This window comes from Acomys minous (genome assembly GCF_964271855.1).
Source record: "Acomys minous genome assembly, chromosome: 8".
In the NCBI taxonomy this organism is placed as follows: domain Eukaryota; kingdom Metazoa; phylum Chordata; class Mammalia; order Rodentia; family Muridae; genus Acomys; species Acomys minous.
The window spans coordinates 39,850,838-39,875,592 of NC_140489.1; the positions used below are offsets into that span (position 1 = coordinate 39,850,838).

Genomic DNA, 24,755 nt, shown 5'->3' on the forward strand with positions numbered 1-24,755 from the left:
AGTTCAGTGCAATTCAGTTGAGTGCGGTTGAGTTCATGCAGTTTAGTTTGTGTAGTTAAGAGGCAGTTTTTCCAGGCAGAGCAATCAGTCAGAAGTCAAGAGGAACCGGTTTGAATCAGTCAGCTTGGAGAGGAGTGTAAGCCAGAACAGCTGAGTTGAACTAGCCATCCAGAGTTTGGAAAGAACTAGAAAGGGTGAGCTAATTCAGTGGTAAGTCTCTGAGGCTGAAAACATGCTAGGCCCAGGTTAGCAGACAGAGGCTGGAAGCTGAAGCCTTCAAAGTCTGGGCTTGCAGAAGGTTAGATTGTATGGAGGCTAGAAGCTTTCGGGCCTAGGTCCGGGGATAGAGAGAAACGCTTTGGGCCCAGCCCAAGCCACGTGTCCTTAAAGCTTGGGTATGGCTCTCATCTCATGCCCACATCTGAGGAAATAAAAACATTTACATCATAGAAGTAGGGTTAGGAGCTTAGAGCCCCACACAACCAATGTCCTTTTTATCCCCCACCCATCCATCTTCTCAGATAGCTCTTACAACATCTCTATTAATACAGGTTGAAAGCCCGCCCTGAGTGGCGGAAATCTCCCCTTGTGTCCCTGGCTGCTGAGAATAGGTAGTAGCTACAGCAGATAAGTAGGGCCAGAAAGCCAGAAAACACACGGAGAATGTGTACTCATTTCTACGACTCCCTGCCCTAATATAGTCTGCCCTTGAGGTGGAGTCAGGGAGGGGGACTAGGGAGGACAGGCTGACTCGAGGTACAGCGCTGGGATGTGCAGGTGGAGCATATGACAAATATTTTCTACTGTGCCAAGTGCACAGAAGGTTGAGTGAAGCCCTGATGATCAAGGGTGCCACTGTTAACACTGCTTTCTAGATAGGGCTTCCTGGGAGCAGTGGACACACAGACTTTGAACCTTTTCCTGTCCAGTGTACTCCTTCTCAGCATTGGGGTCCAGCACTCCTGCTGGTGATACATCCTGTGCCTATGTAGTGCTCAGCCCTCATGGTGAAGTCACCTACACTGAGCCAGTATTGGAGAAGGGACAGCTTGGGAGACAGAAGGCTTGGGTCTGAATTCAGGCTCTGTTGCTTGTGAGCATTGAACTCAGTCAAGTCACTTACTTTCTCAGTTTCTTCTTCTCCAACACTGGAACAAGAGGCACTGCTCCCTCACTGGTCTGTGAGGTTAGAATAAACTAATACAGGCAAAGCACTTAGAACAGCCCCTCACATGTAACGGCCACTCAAGAGACGCTACTTCTGTTACTGTCGCATCACCATCCTCAGATGCAGTTAGTTAAGACTTTGGAGTCCCTAAAAAGTCAAACCATCAGCCAGAGTCTCCTGGTGCTGAAGCACATATGCTTAAAATCTGGTCCATAGGTTATGGATAATTCAACATTGTACTTAATAACAGCGATACCGCTAAAGGTTAGTTGATCGGTTGTGCCGTCATCTACTACACGCCCATCCGTAGAGGGGAGTAAGCGGCTCTGCTCCTGGAGGGAATTCTGAGGCCCCAGCTCTCTCACTCAGGCCCCAGCACTATGTTAGAGCTGGAGTTCTTCACTACATTTTCTCTAGCCAGCCTAGAAGCAGTCAGGAGAAAAGGTCGAAGGATCTTCTAAGGGTCAGGTGTACTAGAGACGTCTACGACTCTCCATAGTTAGAATGTAAGGCACGTGCTCTGGCCACAAAACACAGTGTAGCTATGTGCCTAGGAAAAGGATGCTGTTTAGCTGGGTTTGCACCACTCTTTCAATATTTTACCATGCTTAATTCAGATTCCAGTAAAAAACACTTTTTTTTTTTTAAATAGTGAACAAACACAAAACTAGAGAAAATATTGTGACAAACTTCCACGCCATCTCATTTAACACCTTTAAGTTCATGGCCAGTCTTGTTTGGTCTACACTTTCATCCAATTCTGTCTTCCTTCCATATTGCATTAAAGCAAATCCAAGACACTGAATCATTAAATTTTTAATTATTTCAGCATTTCTAGTTGTGCCAATGCCTGTACAATAATACAAATATATTTTTCCCCTTAAGCTGCAGCTAAGTAAGTGGCTTGCAAAGTAAAGTTGAGGCCAATTCACAGTGAGTCTAGAAAGCAACATTCTTTTCTTATTCGATTGGGTAATATCTTGGTTTCCAGAGTGGATTAAGAAAATTATTTTTGGGGCAATGAGATCCCTTAGTGAGGTAAATATGTTGAGTTTAATCTCTGGTATCCACTTGTTGGAAAGAACCAGTTTGTGCAGGCTGTCTTTCACCTCCACATGTGTGATGTGGCATGCTCACCCTCCCCAAATTTAAAAAAAAAACACACCAAAAGCTGGTGATAATAACTGATGGTCTCATCTTCCATGACCTCCTTATCTTACCAGACACGTGAGCATCTTTACCCCTTTGCACAGCTGCTTTGAGTGCCATGTTAGCTCCAGAGCTCTGTGCATCATGGCACAAGAGCTCATCTGTCAGCAGAGAAATGTGTTAATGGAACGGCTGCGGAGAGGGGCCAAGAGGCCCTCCTTGGATCAGATAGCCCTAAGGGTGTCCACTAAGCAATGACCTCAGGCTTAGCTCTGCCTTTTTTTTAGAGGTGGGACTGATAAGTGGTCTCTAAGGGTTAAGAGGCAGAATCTTAATAAAAAAGAAACCGAGTGTTGACAGTTCTGCTGGCTCCAAGTTTTCTCTAAATGGAGCTCTGGACAATTTAATGGGTCACCAGACTTCCCCAAGATGCCGTGCTATATACATCATCACCACGACAGCTGGCCAGACAAAGCCAGGACAGATCTCTGTCTTCATCATACACCACTTCAGTTTCTTAACCCTAAAGTCTGGAGTGTGGGCTTAGGCACGAGACAAGCCCATAAACCCACCACTAGGTAAAACTGAGAGTTCGTATGGGAACAGCGTGACTCACGTACATACATCATTCCTGCACCAGCCTCAGTGACAGAACGTCATACTCTCTGAAGCACATATAGGGGAACGTTCTGCTCCTGTATCTACCTTGTTAAGGAGAATGGATCACGGTCAGAGTTCTTTCTGCATTTAGGAACTGGGTAAGAAACAGCTTCTGTAGCCATAATAATCTAGCATCTCTAGGTAGCGGACACTGTGAGACATGGCTTCCAGTGGATGCAGGTATACGAGGTAGGCAAGCAGAGACCCAGAGGGGTGAGCCCAGGCACATGTGTCCTGAGCCTATCATCTCAGAATCTTCAGTTTTTCTTCCTGCCTATCTGGTTTCTGTTGTAAATAGAAAGATGCATAAGATGCTGTCCCAATTTTTTGGAGAATGGGTAGGAGGTGAAATGATTTAAAAACATGGTTTAAAAAGATGTTCAGCCATACAGTGAGCCTGGATGATCAAACTTCAAATGATCAAATACCTCAAAGAATTGGAATCTGGCCACAATGCAGCTCTTTACTGGATAAGGGCAAGACAGCTTCAAAGCTGCGAGAACACAGACTTCAGAATCAGGTGGGCTTGATGCAAGCCTGCATTCCACTTGGCCACGTAGTAAGCATTTGCCTTGCATATAATTTAGCCCAGAGACTTCTAGTCATGAATAGATTGAGGGTGTGCCACAAAAATCTGTTGGATGTAAATTTTATGATACTTAAAGTAATGTTATAATAATTCAATATTCCATAAGACTGAAATACATTTGAACAGCATATGACTCCCATGGAGACTCCTTGAATATAGTATTTGCTATTTTTTGCTAAATAATACTTATTTATACCTAGTATCCATTGTGGGAGCAGTCTTGAGGTGATCTCCCACATTTACCTTTCCTGATCACCCTAATCAAACCAACAAGAGAAGCCCTGGAAATTTCACCATCCCATGTACATGCCGCATATGTCCCACAATGATAGATATTAGAATATTCTCTCATGTAAAAAATACTTAGTTTCTGTGAGTAAACACCTTCTGGAGGAATAGAATAAAAGTACTTTATAGAGTATTCTGAAGTAAATATGTAAATCATTGGAACACAGTGGATGACTAATAAAAACCAGATCCTTTTTTCTTATATATAGGAGGGGGATAGTAACACCTACTGACAGAGCTGACTGAAGATGAGGCAGGTGAGGGAATGCATGCTAAGCATGTCTGGCACGCAGCAGGAGGTCAGGGAGAATCACCAGCGCTCCTGAGAGCTCCAATATGCATAGCTTGTGCAGTTGATCTTACCCTTTCAGGGCAGTTCATATGTGTACATCTTTGTACTTAGAATCCTTCTGAAAGCTGCTTAAATTATTTCCTTCTCTTCAAGGCTACTGTAGTTCCAGAACTATAGAAACTGTTCAAAATCTGAGTAGTAAATGATTTTGCAGAGCTGTTAAGCCTTTACAAAGCATTTTTATGTCTAAATTCTCAAAACAACTTGCAGTCTGGGGGGTAGCTCAATTGGTAGAGTGCTTGGCTATTGTGCATGAAGTCCTGGGTTCAGTGCCCAGCCTGTGGCAGGTGTGGCAGTGCACACCTCTAATTCCAGCACTGGGAAGACAGAAGGAGGAGGATCAGGTGAAGGTCAGTTTTGGCTACATAAAAAAAAATTGCAAGACCAGCCTATGAAATCCAAGATTGTTTCGAAACAAGGACTACAGTAAAACACACACACACACACACACACACACACACACACACACACACACACACACACACCAAAAACAACAACAACAAACCTCTGAGTTCCCTCCATCATAAAAGCAAGAAAATAAGACACAGAGTGTGAGGCTTGCCAAGATATCAACAGTACAAATTTCAAGTCTAGCCTCATTTCACCAGACATACTGTACCGGAGCTCCTGCATATGGTGGGAGTGTGACAGATGTGTAGACACTGCAGATCTCTGCTTATTAAGCAATTTCCTAGCAGCTGGTAGCAAGGCTTTTTATATTACAATATTTATGTTGAGAGGTACCTTTACCAAAGGCATCACATTAATCTGCAGGGGTCCCAATTTACTACTACTACACTTAAATTCTTTCTCTGATAACTCAGTATCTTAGGATTCTGAAGCCTTTTGATTATGGTTTCTAATCTAAATAATAAGACTAGTTATAGCAGGGGTCAGTGAGCTCTTTCTTTAAAAAGCTTGATAGTACCTATTTTAGGTTCTGTGGCCCATACAGGCGATCTTTGCCACAAGTACTCAACCGCAGTTGGAAAGGAGGTGCAGACACTGTAAAACTGAATGTGCATGCTATGTTCCAATGAAACTCTACCTATAAAAACAAGAGGTGGGTACAGCATGCCAATTACTGACTTATAGAATTCTGATTATTTGACATAAGAATTTCTTGAAAGAGAATAGTCTCAGATTGACTTTGCTGATGCAGTGGATATAAAGCCAGACCTGAAACCAGAGTGATCTTATTTTGAACCACTTGCTCTTTATCCTTAACAAAAGATATACTCTTAAGAACTTTCTTAGTCTACTCCAGAGGTTATCAGTTGTCCAGTCACATTTCACTCAAGTCTTTTTTACCGTTTTATATATTTCATGTTTATTTGCTACAGTTTAAAGATCTGAAGATCACACACGATAAACAGATATTGTTTGCCTAGGAAGGCAAAGATGTGATCACATTATGACCCTCGGGACAATAATAAGCTGATGTTGAACCATTACTGCTTCATTTAGATGTGGAATCCTCCTGGACAATTTGCACACCCTGAATAGGACTAACCAATTTATTCTATAAATGAAGAAAATGACATTCTGAAAACATTTCTCACACTCGAAGTTTAAAACCAGAAGCCCCATTTAGGGACAATGGTGAGCACTGTAGGCTTTCTCTCAGAAAACTGAGGTTCAAGAATATGGTGTGAACTTACAGGTGTTCTCAATGGGAACCACCACCACTGAGCTTTTGCCTCAGCCCCCACCTCCTTCCATTTCCTTAACTTGACTGTCATCTTCCAGAGAATACTAGCCAGGAGCACAAAGCCTGTTCACCATTCCTCAAGGTGCTGACCACACCCACAGCCTAAAATATCTGTGCTCTGAATCCAGCTTGATGTACATTCCCGCCTCCGTAGATGCTCTCATATCCAGCCGGGTTATGAGTCAACATGCCTTTGTAAGTGGCCTTTTCTCTACCCACACAGGCAGTCAGGGAACAATAGCCTCTAAAGGACAGTGGTGTGGGAGGAGAGACTACTGAGAACAGTTACTGATGACAAAGTTCCTCATGGCAGGAGGTCATCAGGAGGTCTGAACTCTCCCTAAAAGATCAAGCGGCCCCACAACAGGGACATATGCTCAACCATGTTCATAGCAGGCTTATTCATAATAGCCAGAACCTGGAAACAGCCTAAATGTCCCTCAGTTGAAGAATGGATAAAGAAACTATGGTACATTTACACTATGGAATACTACTCAGCTATAAAAAAACAAGGAAATTCCAAAATTTGTGGACAAATGGATGGCTCTAGAAATGATCATACTGATTGAACTAACCCAGAAGCAGAAAGAATCATATGGTATATACTCACTTATAATTGAGCAATAGCCTAAAAGGCATGTCCCATGAAAGTCTTCACTTACCAGGAGATTGGGATAGATGTGAGGACATCACACTGGGACTCTAGGTAAGACAAATATAGAAGATGGGGAAATAGAAGGATCCAGAGGACCTTAGAAACCTACAAGAACCACCTCGTAATGGGTGGATCAGGGCCCAGGGGACTCTGTTCAAACTATTGCACTAACCAAGGACAAGTGGTAAACATCGAACCCCTACTCAGATCTAGCCAATGGACAGGACATTCTCTACAGTTGGGTGGAGAGCAAGGACTAACTTTAACATGAACTCTGGTGCCCCATATGTGACAACTTCCCCTTAGTGGGAAGCCCTGGTGGCACACAAAGAAAGAATAAGCAGGCTACCAAGATGAGACTTGATAGCTTATGACCATATAGTGGGGGAGGAGGTCCCCCTTGGTAATAGGCCTAGGGGAGGGGAATAGGGTGAAAGTGGGAGGGAGAATGGGAGGAAACAAGTGATGGGATAATAATTTAGTTGTAATCTGAATAAATTAATTAAAAAAAAAGATCAAGTGGCCCAGGCTAGTCTTCAATATATTGCTTTTTAAAGGTACAAGGTCTATCTAGATTGACATAGTTTTACATAAAATGTTCCCATCAAGTGTAGTGATATTGATTTGCAAAAGTCTTAGGGATATTGAGTTCAAATGGACACGAATACAGAGGGCCCAGCTTCACTATGTCTCAGATCCACAAATTACCTTATCTAGAACTTCCCAAGAAGCTGTTTGATTACATTTATGTATTACAGATGCCAACAACAAAACTGTGGTCTCTGTAAGTAAATAGGCATAGGAATGGCATGAGGAATGGACTGGTACAAGGGAAGCGTTCTCATGATATCATCCTCCGTAAAGGTGGCAGCAGTAAAGAACCAATATAGTCTTGAGGATAAAAAGAAGAGAGAGGAAGTGAGAACTGAACTGGATTGGATGTGGTACTTGACTAGTTCAGGGGGCCAACAGTCAGAGATTGCTGTTTGAACAAAAAAAAAAGTGAATGCAGTCAAAGAATAGGTCCTCAACCATGGGTAGCACTGGTGACAGCTGAAGACAAGAGAACTTTTACAGTCTATTTCTTTTCTGCCTTGGAAGAGCTCCTCCATGTTTCTATAAGGGAAAATGCTTCCAGGAACCCGTAAGTATAAATTTTCCTTTAAAAATTCCCTAGAGCTTGTATCCAGCATAAATTAAGGTGTCATAGCCAAGTTTGCAGATCTACCGTCTCTAAGCCTTGTATCTATTCTGTAAGAATCTCCTGAACCTACTGTAGTCTCCTGGTAGCACAAAGGATGTACCAGGCAGTGAACTACGGCTAAAGGGGATAGGTGTATTTCTCCTTGAGTAAGAAGAGTTCTGCTCCCAACAAAGCAGGGCGGCCTACATTTTTCCTATTCACTGACTGACTCTATAGAGCTTGTATTCTTTAATAATAATGCAATGACTCTAGGAGGTGGCTTTGCAAGCCCCTCCCCTTTTGTCCCTCAGCCCTCAACTCCTACACTGGAGCTGCTTTTGACCTTTATTTAAGGGGAATCTAGAAAACAGGCTTGACTAAAAAGAAAACTAATCTCCAGAGAGGGAAGCAACTGGCCTTATTTATTTGGATCCCAAGAAACCCCTGGATTAGGGTCTGGAGCACTTCCACAATAGGTGTGAACTTGTTCACTACCCAAGTCAACAATATTAGACTTGAGTGAAGGATCAGGAAAGCCTGGATACAACCAACCTCTTTCAACTGCTCTGCCACTGATATATAGAATTCTGTTACCCATATTTAGTAGTTCAAGGGTACTAATGTGGTCCAGGTAAGCCTTTTGAAAATGAGTCTTCTAACAAGGAAAGGACGCAAATCTTCCTCATCTAACCCTGACATAGAGTTTCTAAGTGCCAGGTCCTCACAGAAAAGTGTCAGGTGGTGAAAGAATGTCAACATTTCCAAAAAGGCATGGGGTGTATAAAAGGAATCACCATCATGCACATGACGGTTTACAGTGTAGCACCTCCGGAAAGCTTCAGAGGATATGGTCAGCAGCATTGCTCAGCCCCTCACACCTGCACATTTAAGCAGGGGCAGTCAGGTGACTAAGCCATCTTCTCTCCTGGTCATGCTTTCTCATTTAAGTCTCTCTCCTGGATGGCGGAGCATGCACCTTAAGCCTAAGAACTCTAATGGACCAACTGTAAGGTTTCAACATAAAGGAATATACAAGTGCACGAACAGAACCTCTGGAGGCAGCTGAAACCTGGAAGGAGGTGAAAGCACAAGGTGAGTGTCTTTGAGAGGCGCCGAGCCTGCCTTCTACAGGGGCATTTCATAGCATGTATCCTTAAAAGACAGGGTCTCTCTGTAAGTAGCCAGTAAGGTAAGCCTGGCTGGTCTGAAACTTGCTATGTAGCCCAAGCTGGCCTCCAACTCACAGGGATCTGCCTCTGCCTCTGGGTGCACACCACACTCAGCCTTCCTCCTAAATGAAAGATTTGGTCCACGTAGGAGCCTGTAGTAGGCATGGCATTAAGTAGCAGGAATCCAGAAAGAAAAGCTTAGTGAACTCTGACCTTTCCGACCTCAGGGAATGAAACCACCTTCCAACCAAGTATCTCTGAATCCTAACTAGCTCTCCAAGTCCACCCTTCTCAAAGAGAAAAACTAACTCCAGTGTTCAGCAAATTTTCATTTAGTTTAGTCACAAATAAAACCCAGGTGAAATGGGACCTCCAGCTGAGCAGAGACAGACTGTGGGCGAGGCATTCTTCAACCCCCATTTGACCCCTCAGATTCCTTCTGTCCTCAAAAGCAGGACATGACCGGAAGAGCATGTACCTGGATGAAACAACACAAAAAGTGACAAAGTGACAGATGTCACAATAAGAGAGACTGTCAAACACACCTGCTATGGTTGGTTTTATGGATATATAAGCATTAGTTCCTCTGGAACCAAGAGAATGACTGTTTCATTCAATTAAAACAAATTGCCAATATACAGAGTAAGAGAGTGAGCACCCCAAAAGCATGTGCTTAGCCACTTCGTAATATGCACCAACTAAAGCCAGTTATTAGCATTAGAGAGAACCAATGCTTCTCTTAGTTAATGTATGGTTACTCCATCAGAAATAGAAAAAGCAGGGCAAAAGTAGAAAAAAAAATCTTAGAAGCTATGAACCCATTTTTATCGCATTTCTACTATAAAGCTTATATCATCCAGTGATACACAATCCCAGAAACTTTACAAAATTCCTTTTTAAAATTTATTTTTTTGTTATCAAAGAGAATGTCCAGAAACATTGAGTACTAAAGAATTTGTTCATGGCATTGTTTTACAAAACTTCCTAATGGAGAGTGAATGCTTCATTTTACTTTATTGATGCATCCTTCATTTATTAATGATGAGGTGAATAAACTGAACTGATGAAATTACTTAAAAAAAAATCCAGACAACCATATAAAGGAAAACATCCATTCTCATTCTGAACCTGTTGACTGGAGTGAGTTCAGTGGTCACATCACCACCACTGGCTAAGAACCAGCTTCTCCACAGAGGAGAGCTGTCCACATCTTCTCAGTAAGTCACAGAGGTCTCTCAGATATAGGCACCATGTTTGAAGTCTCACACAAAATGTCTGTGTCACTTAAATTACACAATGTGGCAGTGTTTGTTTCACGGGGACATAATATTTAAAGGAGCAAAGTAGAAAACAATCCGTTTGCATGTTATGTGTGAGTACAGTATTGTACTGTGCATGGGCTTGAGGGCACCGCAGCCCTTCATAAAGAGGCGTTCCACCAGTGCAGCATCTGAGGGTTCCCACTTGTCTTGGTGCGGAGTGTGTCTGTCACTGACCCATGTGTGAGTCTGGGTCTTGCGCTTGGCCGAGATGGTCTGAGCTGAGTTCAGTAGTTAATCTCTTACACTGCACCTCTAGTTGTCAGCTTCAGGGTATGTGGGGTACTTGACGGTTTCTATCTTCTCTCGGACTTTGTAGGAGGGGTACAGGCCTGTTTTTCCTATTTTTCTGTTGATACCTTTAGAATAACCATCCCAGTGGTTTCCAGCCACACCAATGATATCTCCAGGTTCCATTGGGATTTCCTCCTCAGTTCGAGGTTGGTGAGGATATATGGCAATCTGGTTGTGGGCATTTTGGCCTCCAAAATAGTAGATGTCATCTAGAGAATGGAAGTTCGCAGAGGCATCAGGATGCAGGGTCTGCATGATTTCATAAGCAACGCGACAGACCTTGGAGAAGAGGAGAAAATGAGTGTGTCAGTACACAGTGTAAAAACCTACCACACCTCAAACTTTAACCAAAGATGGGTGCCAAGGCTGAAAAGATAGTTATTCTTCATCAATATCAGATAGACAGACAGACAGATAGACAGACAAACAGACAGACAGACACACACACACACACACACACACACACACACACACACACATCACAGCAGGGCTATAAATATATTGTACAGTGTAATTTTAAGAATACAAATCAATTAATTTTAAAATAAACACGAAGAGCCACAAGGTCTTCTAAGCAGGGAACTAGTGACACAAAAAAAGAAGATAAAGTTGCTATCAGGAAAATTTAAGGTTTGGGATTTAGCACCTCAAATAACACAGATGTTGTTGCTCTCATCCCTTCATTAACTCTTTTAAAGTTAAACTGTTAAGATTTAGTTTTTATTTCTATATATGTTTATGTCCATATGTCTCTCTATGTGTATGTGTAGCATGTGCAAATGCTTGTAGGGGCCAGAGCCTGTCCGATCCCCTGGAGCTGGAGTTACAGGAGGTTATGAACATGGGACTTAACTCTGGTCCTCTAGAAGTGCAGGAAACACTCTGAACAGCCGAGCCATCTCTCCATTTCTCTGTATCCACTTTAAAACAGTGTTTTCTCAGGACTCTTCTTGATAGAGATTTATGTAGTTACTGATGATCAATGAACAAATGGGTTTAAACATATCAGCTATTCATGAAGAGCTATAAAGTGTGCTGTGTATGCAATAGCACACTTGTATGGACACAAGCTGGGCTAGTCTTTAAGGAAGATGTATCTACCCAATTAGCATTGTTTTAAGATGATGTAAAAGATTTTTCTGTTAAAGAATACCTTCGGTAGCAGGTAAAATCTCATACCCTGAACTTCTCTTCCTGAATTAAACATGCTTGGTGGTAAAGCTAAGCTACAGCCACCTTCACAGAAGGGCAACACTCTGGCAATTAATAGATTCACTAGAAAGTAAGATGGGCCTCAGATCCCTTCCTAAGCGAGGTGATGACAGCAAAAAACTATCATTTTGCCTAGAACACTTTTCTACTTTACATTCTGACCGAGAACTCAATTCAGGCCACATTTCTCTACAGCTCTAGTTTGGCTATCTCAGTTAATGAATTTTCATTGTCCTTATGCCAACATTTTGCAACCATTTAAAAATGAAACTGCTATTAATAGCTGTTAATCTGCTAACAGCACTTTAGAGTGGCTCAGCAGATGTTTCTAAACTGAGGCATTTGTGGAGATCAAGAGCTGAATGAAGATGATCTTTCTCTCCCTCAGTGATGCTGGACACTGAACGCAGGGCCCTGTGCACAGGAAAGCATCCTGACTAGAGCTATGGCTTATTCTGAGGTGCCCATCTCTAACATTTATGACCCAATAAAATTACTAGATGCACTCTCACCTCAATTTCCTGAAGAATCTGAATTTTAAGAACTTGAGCAGTTCTCAAATGTTAGATGTAACTGACAAATGAAACTAAAGCTAGACAACTTTTTTCCACAAGGAATAAAATACAAAGTGATTAAGTGAAATTGACCTAAGTCAGTGTTATAATTTCAACTACTGACAAAAAGAATCAAGACAACGATTTTTGTTTGTTTTTGAGATAAGGGCTCATATAGCTCAGGCTGGCCTCAGACTCTCTATAAAGCTAAGGGTGACCTTGGACTCTTAATTTTCTTTCCTTTTTTTTCTTCTTTTGTTTGTTGTTTGTTTGTTTGGTTGGTTGGTTTTTCAAGACAGGGCTTCTCTGTGTAGCTCTGGCTGTCCTGGAATTTGCTGTTAGACCAAGCTGGCCTCGAACTCGCAGACATCTGTCTACCTCTGCCTCCCAAGTGCTGAGGTTAAAGGTGTGCACCATCACCACCTGGTCCTATCTCTAATTCTAATGCTGGGATATAGGCATGTGCCACCATCTCAGCTTGATTTCAAATTAACATTGCCAACAAGCTAAGTGAATCTTGAGACTGCCATGATATAGTTGGGATCAATGGTAGAAACAAAACTATAATAAAATGGGAATAAAAACAAATTGGAACTTTTAAACTTCAAATTCAGCCAAAGGTCTACACAGAGAAATCAAAATTAAGTTGGAACTCTGGAAAGGAATAAGAATCATCAATGACAGATCAAATTACAATGGTGTTTTAAAGGATTACACTCCCCAAAACTCTGTAGTCATCTTAGTTCACTGTATGTTACATTCTGACAGTGATAAAAATGCCTAACGATACATTTCTCAGAATGTATCCTCATTATTGAGACACATATCTACAATGAAAATAACAAAGCTCCACTAATAGCCAACTAAGCAACATGAAGAAGCTAGTGTTTGCTGAGCTTTTGTTATAAAATACTGATGGGAGGCAGTATTTGACACAATCCTTTCACTATCCCGGTAAGATTCTAAGATTCTATCGTTCATCTTACAGATGCCAAAGGGAACTAAAAGCATTTGCCCCTGTTACACTATTAATAAGTGGTAGATTGCAGTTTGAGCCCAGGCAGCCTGCGTACACACATCTTACAAATCTTATACTCTATGTTCATTCTGTGGCATTGGAAAGACACAAGCTAAGCACTAGGACTGCCCTGGGGAAACCGGAGTCTTCTCCTCAGGGTCTTTCCTCTCACTTCTCGCCTTTCTTAGCCAGGAATGTAAGACTTTGCATTGCTCTCATAAGAACAACACTGCCCTGTGTTCCACGCCTTGGCCTTGCTTTCTTTTTGTGAAAACCTTAATAATTAGCATATGTTTTGGTGCGAATAGTTATTATTTGTTAGCCTTTGTGAGTATACACCTGTATTTTCCTCCTAAACCAAATGAATAAAAAATGGTAAATCTCAGATGCCAAGTTGGGCCAATACGAGAGAGATTTCTGGACAAACGTGGATTTGGGTGCCTCCAATCACCCTGATGCTGTAGGTGTGGCATTTTGTCTTATAATAATGGTCATAATGGTAGCCACTGAGCTTACTGAGCACTGATTATAGTCCAGGCAGTCTGATAGTGAGCCTCACACAAACTCCTTTCACTGGCACATCAAACCTGTAAGTACTGTTTCACTCATTTTACAGATGAAGAAACTATGCCACAGATAGATTTTATTACTTTATTTTAAAAAACACAAAAGCAAATAGTAAATATTACAGCCACAATTAGAATTCTTTCTGGTTCTAGAGTATGTGCTCTCAAGTTCACATGAAACTATTTTTGGATAAGAAACTGGAGTTACAGATGGCACATAGTAGGCGTTCAGTGATTATCTGTTGAGTAAATGGTGCTCCAGTGATGGATGCTCAAGCCCATGGGTGATATTTAAATGTTAAGGTCCATACACAACATTCTGAATAAATAATGGTTGTTTATCTCAATCCTGGGGCAATTGACTGCTAAGGGCTAGGAGGATCATTACAGTGTTGATGTTTGCATTCAATTACATTAGGATTCCTCTGGACTTTAAAAATTTAGATCATGTGGTAGGTAATGAAGGCTTGCAGCTGATGGCAATATTCAACTCAGAGTTGGTACTCTGAGTGTACATTACTCAAAGTGGCAGTGTATGGTTTGCAAACATAATACAACTGTATACAGTATATTTTATTTCATTCTGTGCTATCAGTTCATCACTTTCTAGCATAATATTAAACAGACAGTGATGATTAACAGCAAAAATTCCTGATAAAGGATATAACACAGGTACAATGTTTAAAAAAACATTTAAAATGTATGCATCCATTGGTCTGAATATAACCCTTAGAAATACCCAGCTGAGAAAATGGGCTTCCAGGCTTTCTCACAGCAGATGGGACCTTGTTTTTGATGAATTATACAGTCAGAGGCTCTCCCACTGGAATTTGGAAGCTGTTCTTAGTTTAGTGGGTGATGCTGGGAGATCTGTGCACCTCTCCTTTAAATTCTATACCATGAGGGAATAAAACCAGCTTTTGCTGTACTGTATGAGTGTCCAAATGAATGCAATACAAGTTGTACAGTAAAGCACCCAGTACCAAAGGGGAGCAGTACCCAGGCTGACTCAAGCAGACCCTTCGCCTTCCATGCTGGGAAGCAGGCACAGGGTCACATCTTTTAACCATGTTTTCCTCTGTGCTTCTCTCAGAGTGTATTCACTACTGCTGCACAAACTACACCTCAATGGAAATTCCTACCCTGAAAGTTCACGTTATTCTTAACATGTCCTCAGGGCTTTCCAAAATCTGACTGAAAGTGTATAATACAGCCTGTCATATTCTGTGTAGATTTGGAATTAAAGAATGCCATGAGACTGTTTTTAGTAAGTGTTATAAAGGGAGGTGTCACAGGGGAAAAACTACTCAAATTACTGAGCAAAATGCTGCTCATTAAACAAAGTAAACTTCAACAGCATTAAGGTCTTCTTTTATTTTTAAGATTCACTAAGTTTATTTTCAAAATCACAAAAGATTTCTTACAAAAGACCAGTACATTTGATGTGTTTGGGTGTTTGCCTGCATGTAGATTTGTGCACCATGCGTGTCCTTGGTGCTGTGGAGGCCAGAAGAAGGCATGGGATCCTTTGGAATTGAGGTTACAGAGCCACTATGTGGGTGCTGGGAATAAAACTCGGGTCCTCTGGAAGAACAGCAAGTGCTCTTAACTGTTCAGCCATCTCTCCAGCCACAGTGTTAAGGTCTTTATGAGTCTGCAATTGCCTTAGTAAATCAGATTCCAGAGTAGTAAAATCTTGATTCTACAACCTGGTAGGCATGAATTTTAGAAAATCCTTTTGATATTTCATTTATCTACCAACGAACTGCCAACTACTCTCATTTTATCAATTATTATTTATTTGCTTCAGTAAGGTGGTTTTAGCAAATAAGAATGTAAGTGAATCAAGAAGATGCTTTGTGCATGGTGTTTTGCACTAACAAACAATAGGGTGACTGATCAGTACAACTGTCTAGAGTATGACTGACAGCTTTGTTACCTCAGTTGATAATCTTGACTCTTACATAACAACTAACTATTGAGTACTGTTCTTTTCCTTTCTTTCTTTCTTTCTTTCTTTTTTTTTTTTTTTTGAGTACTGTTCTTTTCTATTTGAAAAGTTTAGGACAAACTTGGCTGACTGAAACAGTTCTGAAGAAAGTGTATAGAAACGTAAGTTAAAAAAAAAAAAGGTAGGGAGTAGAGCTGCATTTCTGGCTTTTAAAATTGTTTTATTTGAAAGAGTGATTAATTCCCCAGGTATTTTTTTTTTTAACTAATATAAGGCCTTGAAACATCAGAAGCAGTGGTTGACTACATCTCCATTGAGGCCAGTTAGTGATGCCCTTTAAAGAACGTGGTTGCCCAAAGCATCTAATAGAAACAACAAGTTATTACATTTGCTTTTACTTTCCGACTCTGCCAACAGCTAATACGTAGCCAGAGTCCAACCGTTTCAACCCATCACTGAGGCTGCGGAACTTAAGCTCCCCGCCTTTAGCTTCACTTGCATGCTTTATGGGAAAGACAGTAAATGCAAGTCTTTTACAAGTCCTATTACATTTTTGTGAGGCAAGAAAGTATATATTAAATTCAAATAATTCAACTAAAAATTTAAGTACTGTGATATCACAATAACCCCTTGGAGTTTGATTTTTGCATATAATATGAGTTTGGTGTGTATGTGGGTTTATGAGGTATCTAACCATTGCTGCAAACAACTAAACATTCAGTGTACTCACAAAAGGTTTCATAAAAGGTATCACTTCTAAGTATAAAATAAATTATACCCAAGTCATGCCAACACTAAAAAAACAGAGGACACATAAATCATTTTCCTTCTCAGGAGGACAACGAGTACTGGTCATTAAACATGCTACCACGTACCTGGGATGAAAAAGTACACACTAGGAAGTCAGCCTGGGAGAGAAAGTGTATATCCAGGATCACACCCCGAAGTGAGTTTTCTGTGTATCGATTGTGTAGTCCAGCTGACCAAGAAATAGAGTTATCACTAATAAATTCATAATTAGAGTACCTGAAAAAACAAAGAGATTTGATGACTGAACTTTACAGCATTCTACAGAAGAGACCACTTCTTTAATCAAAAGCTCCCTCTTTAACAGCGAGAACTTAATGGTATTTAATCTAGTAGTTGAAGCATCTCTCAAGTGAACAATGGTCAAGGAACTAATTCAGAATATCTGGCATATTAAATGCTATTGAAGTCAGGTGTGTGTGTGATCCCATAAAGCAAAATATTCAGCTGGCTGAGACAGGATGATTGTGAGTGCATGGCTTGCCTTGGCTTCACAGTGGAACCATGTTTCAAAAAATGTATCATGGGCATATTATCTTAACACACACATCATTCTCACCTTTAGTACTTCACGACAGAGCATAAAACTGAAGGCTTCTTATTCTCTTTGTAATGAGCACCCTTTTAAGAGTTTTTCTCATCTTTGAATGGAACTGTTTTAAAAATACTTCATGACAGATTTTCATTTAAAGTTTTAGTTTATAATTGTGGCAGATCAGATGAGTAAAAGTGTAAATGTCTTCATTAATTTTACAGATTAATAATGTAAATAAATTAAAAATGAACAGTTAAAACCTTTGTGAGCACCATCCTTTTTGATGATCCACCTATTTATTCTTGGCCATAACAGTAATAGAAAAGCCATTCTATTGGAATCATGAAAGCAAGCTCCTTGCGGACGTATTTTATGTTGGTAGTTTTACCTAAGATCTGCCCTTTAAAATATCAAAAACTGGTTGTCTTGAAAAGTCTACCGCCTGTTCAAATGATTTTTGCTCTGAGTTAGAAATCACTGTATTGGTGTGTGAGTCTTTACTAAGATTAAAAAAAAACAATTGGGGCACCTTACTGAGAAGAGAGTAACACACACTTCTTTTCTATAATTTCATATGAATTAACATGTAGACAGAGTACTTACAGGTGTACCTCACATGTAGCAAATGTTCAACATATACCAGCTGTGATAAGCTTCTGTCCAGTCCTCTAAACCTCCACTCAGAACCATCTGATCAGTGAGGATCTGGAATTGACATTCCTAACCTTGCTACCTGCATTGTTTGGCCGTGGTTCATCTTCATCTGTGGTATGTATTTACTCTCTGTTTAATGCATATATCCCTACCCTGCTTCCATCACCCCTACATGGAACCTACGCTCTATGAGCCCAAGCCTTCACCTGCAACTCTCAGGGAATCAGGAGCACAATAAAAGCAACAATGAGTATTATCCCGAGATAGCAATGCTTCTTATTTACAAGTTCTGAAAACATGAGACATCAGTTTATACTCTGGCTCCAAACAGTGCTCCCCAAGGTAGCTCATGCCTTGGCTTTCCTCACATGACAGGACCTAGCATCCACACAGTGCTATGACCTGTCTAAGACTTCAAAATCCCTGAACAGCTACTTTACACATCTTATCACCCCATGGCCACTAAGTAGCTTCCTTCATGGCCTCTGATAAAATAGCAGTGAAGGCAGAGTCTCTGAGCTCCTGTGCCCTTCACACTGGCATGCACACTAGGCACACTAGGCCTTATGATTGATTGATTTTAACATTTTTGCCTTTCTCAGCTCAACATTAGCAAGGTGAGAAAAATGTCACATTTGTTCTAGAAAGAAAACCTGAAATATTTTTCAGTATGATGTCCATGAAGCTACATATCCAGGAATACGCAAACACAGTATGTAACAAATGTATCTGTACATGCCTAAGAGCAGAAGAGAACAGAGACCAGCAAAACTGTTTTGGGTTTTACTCTTGAATAAAGCTAATCTCATTGGCATGCTCTGGGAACTCAGTGAAACTAATAAAAGAGTGATGAGTTTACTAAGAACTGGCACCAGCGTTCAGGGCTCTCCTAACTAAATGGCCCCGCTACAGAACTAGACAGCAGACATGGAGGAGCTTCATACCTTTCTCTATGTGTGAAAGCAAAAAGATAAAGCAAACAACGGGACAAGAGTGGAAGAGCCTAGGGTTTTACCCTCAGCTGTGTAAGCAGAGGGCTTCTTTTATATTCAAGTTTCAGAGATTGACAATGATAATATTTTTCTTTTAGCATCTTATAAAAACTTATCTTTATACCACCCACAAAAGACTAACTGGATTGCAGTAGTAAACTAATATGGAACCTCCTGAAGTCGGTCTGCAGATGGAAGGAGATATGTGCCTTTGCGACTCATTGTCTGGTACATGACTCCTTCAGGACACTTCTGTATGTTGTAGTTATTTGTCACACATATACACTGTCTACCAGTTGGATATTCTCTGAGATAAGGAGCCATGTATCATCTTTTCCTTGCCTTTGAATTCTAAGTGCCTGTGCCATAACATGTATCTTAGAGTTGAAAAAAAAAAAAAACCAAAAAAACAACCACTCACTGCTCATTCTTCATTTCACAGAACAGCTATGCTGTATAAATTGTCCGAACATTTTTCTTCCCTCTATTAAGTTCAAAAACCTAACATTAGGAAAAGCTGATTTAGAATGTTTCATAAGAACAAACTAAATATGTAATTTTGGAGGTTTTTTTTTCTTTTAAAAATGGTCTCACCCTATTATCCAGGTTTGCTTGAACTCATTTGCTTTGATCTTATGATTCCCTTTGCCTCAGTCCCCCCAAATACACCAACATCTTAACTATTTGGGAGCTTTATCTTCCAATTTCATCCTTACCTTGAATCTTCACTACCTTAGAACACAGTATTTGATGGTCAAGTTTGGTAGTTCTTTTTAAATTCTCCACTGTATACTACTTAAGAGAGATACTGATGGTACCTCAGCAATGGCTGCTACAGTTACTAGGAAGCCAGTGCTAAGACCTCATGAAAAACTCCATCTTGGTCTAAAGAACCCTGAAGTGTGATGCCAAGTGATGAAGGAGCAACTGCACACTTGCACATAGAGCTGGACGGGTAATGCTTATCTCGGTGCCATTTTCAGATAACTTACCTAGAAAATGGCCTTTATTCCTACTGCGTGAAACCTAAGGATCGTTTAATTTAATTGTTCATCTAGCCCTTCTTAAAGCAGAATGATCTAATAACAGTACCTTGGACATGATATGCCTATTGCAGGATAAATGAATGCTTTTGCTTCTTTACAGAGAACAGCGGAGGTTTTATAATTTGCTTAGGTAGCAAAACCTATCACAAGAGGTCTAAAGAGAGCTAATTCAGAGTTGAAATGTTCAAGTAAAAGAAGGAAAAGAGATGACAGTTAAATTCCTGATTAATGTATTAGAAATGACCTGGGAAATAAAAATGAAAAAAATTTCCAGAGGAAAAATATGCATAAGGTGTTGCCAGTAAGTTTACAGTAGAACATGGAGAAAATTGCTTCCTACACCACTACAAGAAGGGGTTATAGGTACTAGTAAAAACAGGAAATTCAGGTTTTACTATTCCCAGAGCAAAGGAGATATTGCCAACTGCACTATAATGGTGGCTCAGCATAAGATGTCATGTGTGGGACAGGATTAATGCTGTAAATTGTTTATATCCTTTTATCTAAATAGTTCAAAGCCTAAAAACCCAGCTTGAGGAAATAATGTAGGTATTTTAGACATACTTTGTGTTGGTATTAATAAGAGTAAAATACTGAAAATAACCCAACTACCCAGGTATTAGGAAAAATGCTTGTTCAAGTCATCACAGCAGGTCCATGCAATGGGTATACAGTCATTAACCACGGTGTTTACACATCATTATTGGGCATTAAAAGACTGAAATAAAGGTATGGGGAAAGATGCTCTAAGAAAAAGGAGACCAAAACAAAGTAGCAGCACCTACATTTCCATCAGCTAAGACTACAAGAGAAACAGTTCAACATAAAGTGGTGTTAATTCTCAATAGGTTATAAGAATTGTAAAGCTGGTGTGTACCTACAACATGAATTCAAGGCTAGTCTGGGCTGCACAGCAAATTATTGTCTCAACAAAACCAAACCAAATAGTTACTATTGTCAATTATAAATATTATATCAACAAAATAAAATACACATCAAAGAATAGAGGGAGAGATAGCCATGACACAATAATAGCAGAAAACTTCATATCCCTCATTCAATATTTCAAAGTTCTAGACAGAAAAATCAATTAATAAAAAGAAAAGAAATTGGAGGGCTAGAGCGATGACTCTGCTGTTAAAAGCATTTGCTGCTCTTCCATAGGACCCGAGTACAGTTCCTACATCCACATTGGGTAACTCACAACTGCCCATAACTCCAGCTACAGGGACTCTAACACATTATTCTAGACTCTGAGAAATCACACATACGTTGTACGTACACACACACACACACACACACACACACACACACACACACGAAAAATCTTAACATAAAACAAAACAACAACAAACATAGACTTGGACTGTGCTTCAGACTAGGTTGACTTAGTATATTTACAGTGTCTTCTGTTTAAAAGCAACAGAACAAATGTTTGTCTCAAATGTGCACAAAACATTCTTCTGAAGAAAGCATATGTTAGGCATAAAACAAGTAAAAATAATTAAGTTTTTTTTTTCTCAGAATGGTATTAATAGAAATGTGTCAGAAGAAGCACTCTTGGAAAACTCAGATATGTATAAATACTCTCTTGAAACAATAGGTAAAAGAAGAAGTCAAAATATCTTGAAGCAAACATGGGAACACAACAGGGCAAAATGATGAGATGCAGTCAAACCAGTGCTGAGAGGGGAGGTCATAGCACTAAACCACACCAATAGTGAGGAAGGCTCTCAAAACATAAAAGCTCGTGTTGTGGCTCAAGAAATGAGAATAAGAACAAACCCAGAAAAACTAAGAAAGAAGAAACAACTAAGACTAAGACATAAACAAAATAGAGGTTTTTAGAAAATGATTGAAAGGGGGAGGGAGGAAAAAAAAAGAAAAAAAGGAGAAAAAAAAAAGAAAATGATTGAAAGATCACCCATGTTAAAATTTGAGTTTTTGAGAAGGTAAAAATCAACAAACGTTTTAGACTTATGAAGAAACAAAAGGAACTACAAGCAAATTCAGAAAAGATAAGGAAACATAAAACTGCGAAGTGAAACTTCTCAGTGAGTAAAGGAAGTTGGCATAGGACTGATGGCCTGAGTTAGATCTCAGAAAGTGATATAATGGTGGAAGTTGTCCTCTAACCTCCACATGGAAGCTCTGTCATGGGTGTGTTCCAACACACACATCATATACTGCTGCTGCTGCTAACAACAACAACAACAACAACAACAACAACCTGACACCATTAATAGTAATGCCATGGAAAAACAAAACAAAACAACCAACCAGGAGACCACTATAAACAAATTGGGTAACCTAGAAGACATAGATTTTTTTAAAAAGCATCAACTCATCAAGACTAAATAAGGAAAAACAGAGACTCTTAACAGACCAATACTAAGTAAAGATAGTGAATCAGTAATAAAAAGCCTACCATCAAAGTTCCACTGCTAAGTTAGTCCAAATATTTAAAGAGGGAATACTAACCTTCCAAATCTTTTGTTTATTTGTTTTGAGACAGGGAATTGTTACACAGCCCAAGATAGCCTGGAACACACTTAGTGTTTGAGTGCCATGGCTGGCAGTTCTTCTAAACATTTTATCAGGTCAGCAATACCCTAACAGTAAAGCCACTAAAATCATTACAAGAAAATTACACAGCAATATTCCTGGTGAACAGAGAGATACAACATCTTCTGTAAAATACTAGCAAATTAAAGTCAGCAGCACATTTAAAAAGCATGATCAAATGAGATTTGTCCTAAGGATGCAAGGGTGGCCCACCACACAGCAGTCAGTAAACATGATCCATTACACTAACAGAGGGAAGAACAACAACAGTAAAAACCCCACATGACTATCTCAATTGATATAGACAACGTATTTGACAAGATTCAACATCTGTTCCTGTAAAGCTCTCCAAAAGCAAGTATAAGAAGAAATATATGTCAACATAATACAGGCCATATATGACAAGCCCACAAATAACATCATACTGAATAATGGAAGGTTGGTGATTTTTCCTCTAAGATAAAAAAATAAGAAAATAGGCTAAGGCAGGAGGTTTACAAATTTCAGGCTAGCCTGGGTTACCACAGGTAGACACTCCCCTTGATCTGGAACGCCCCAGTCTTCAGAACTGTGAGGCATAAACTTCTGTCATTTCAGCCCCAGTCTATGAAATTTTATTTAGGGCAATTCTAGCATGTGAAACAGAGTTTGGTACCAAGAAGTGTGGTTATGTTTTTGATGATGACCGCTGGTAACGTTACACAAATCAGTAGTCTAATTCATTTTATATTTGTTACAGTACATTAGATATAGCTAATAAGGTATGGCTTGATTAGATTAACATTTGCATGTATGTAGTCTTTGAATTTTGGAACCCATTAGTTAGCAACAACAGGAATTCCAAGTTCCCAGAATTAAGGATTCTTTTCAACTAAAAAAGATAATCCACTACAGAGCCACTTACTTTGTCTTTGCCTCTTTTAATAAAGAAGGGTCATCAGTGGCCAGATATACTCTTTTTTTATCCACCTGCATTCTGCGTGCGAGAAGTTGAAAATGTTCTTCAACATGTACCATATACTCCTCGATGGGATGAAAGGCTGCTTCAGTCCCCACTTTGTCAGTGCGTCTGACATGGACTCTGGGGAGAGACAGAGAGTGTGCTAATAATGTACTGGCGCTCAATTAGCACCATGACTAGGGACATATTAAAACAATTTTTTCATTTAGTCTCACCATTAGAAAACATAAAATCATTCCAAAACATTTCACAAATACTTCAATATAGTTCCATGTTGAATAGTACAGGGCAATATGGAAGGCAAGTAAAGGTTCTGAGAAATATCTTCTCACAGAAAAAGTAATTGGCATATCAAGAATATATGGGAGATTGGCAGCAAAATACTTACCAAATTTCCATGAAAAGAATGGATTTAAGTTTTAAAACATGTAATTTTTAAGGCTTTCTGATTTTGTTTTTGAGACAGGGTTTTGTTGTTGTTTTATAATCTTGGCTGTACTGGACTCTTTTTGTAGACCAGGCTGGCCTTGAACTCAGAGATCTGCCTGTCTCTGCCTTCTGAGTGCTGGAATTAAAGGTATGTTTTTGAAACAAAAATCATATCAAGATTCACAACTTAAAGATGCTACTTATAATGTTCTGATGCTTATTTATTAATTTTTTATTTCATTTTACCCTGTAGAGTTAAAGTCATCTAAGGAAACACAGATGAACTTTTCCTACAGTTAAGACAGGAAAGCCTTTTAAAGATACTGGCTTTTATGTTCATGAAGCCTTTTTGTGTTTCTTCTCTATCAAATGCAAAAAGAAACAGATCTCATTTGTTGTACTGAAGAAAAAACCCACAGTGTTATAAAATGAGGGACAGAGGCTTATACTGTCCTACAATGGCTAAGTCACTGACTTCCCAGCATTCTCCCTGCATCTTAGTGCTGCCAAAGGCCAGAGCTGTGTCTTGAATCTGGAGTGAGCATTGGAGTACACTGAGGTAACTGGGTCATCTTCCTGTTATTGTTTCCTTTGCATCCCAGACTACAGTCCAGATGTCAACTGATCACAGGAATATCTATTCTGTCATCCATTCTTCCCAATCACTGTTTATCTCAGGAAATTGGACGTGTTTCTTTTGCTCTGTACAAATGAAGTGGGGCAGGGAGAATTCACCATACTGAATTTCAATGAAGTTTCAGGGAATGAACACTATTTAATATTCTGATTTCACTATGTGGTTCTCTTAGCTCTAACATTTAGAATAGGAGTCAGTAATTACATATAAAATTAAGAGGCAAAGAAAGATGTGGAGTAGGAAATAAGAAAATAAAACAAAGGAGTTTCATAAAAATAATGAGAGGGGAGA

The 24,755-nt window shown here is 39.8% G+C and overlaps 1 protein-coding gene across 7 annotated transcripts in view; it reads right to left on the bottom strand.

Moving 5' to 3' along the window:
• Positions 1–9,804: 9,804 nt before the first annotated feature.
• The window catches only part of FUT8 (fucosyltransferase 8), a 203,874-nt gene continuing 188,923 nt past the window's right edge, over positions 9,805–24,755 (bottom strand). For all 7 annotated transcript variants that reach the window (XM_084792306.1, XM_084792308.1, XM_084792304.1 and 4 more), the window contains 3 exons: positions 23,342–23,518; positions 16,714–16,864; positions 9,805–10,816 (listed from right to left, as the gene is read on the bottom strand). In XM_084792306.1, coding sequence (XP_084648432.1) covers positions 10,499–10,816; positions 16,714–16,864; positions 23,342–23,518 — 646 coding nt within the window. In that variant the 3' untranslated portion in view covers positions 9,805–10,498. The remainder of the gene's footprint in view (positions 10,817–16,713; positions 16,865–23,341; positions 23,519–24,755) is intronic.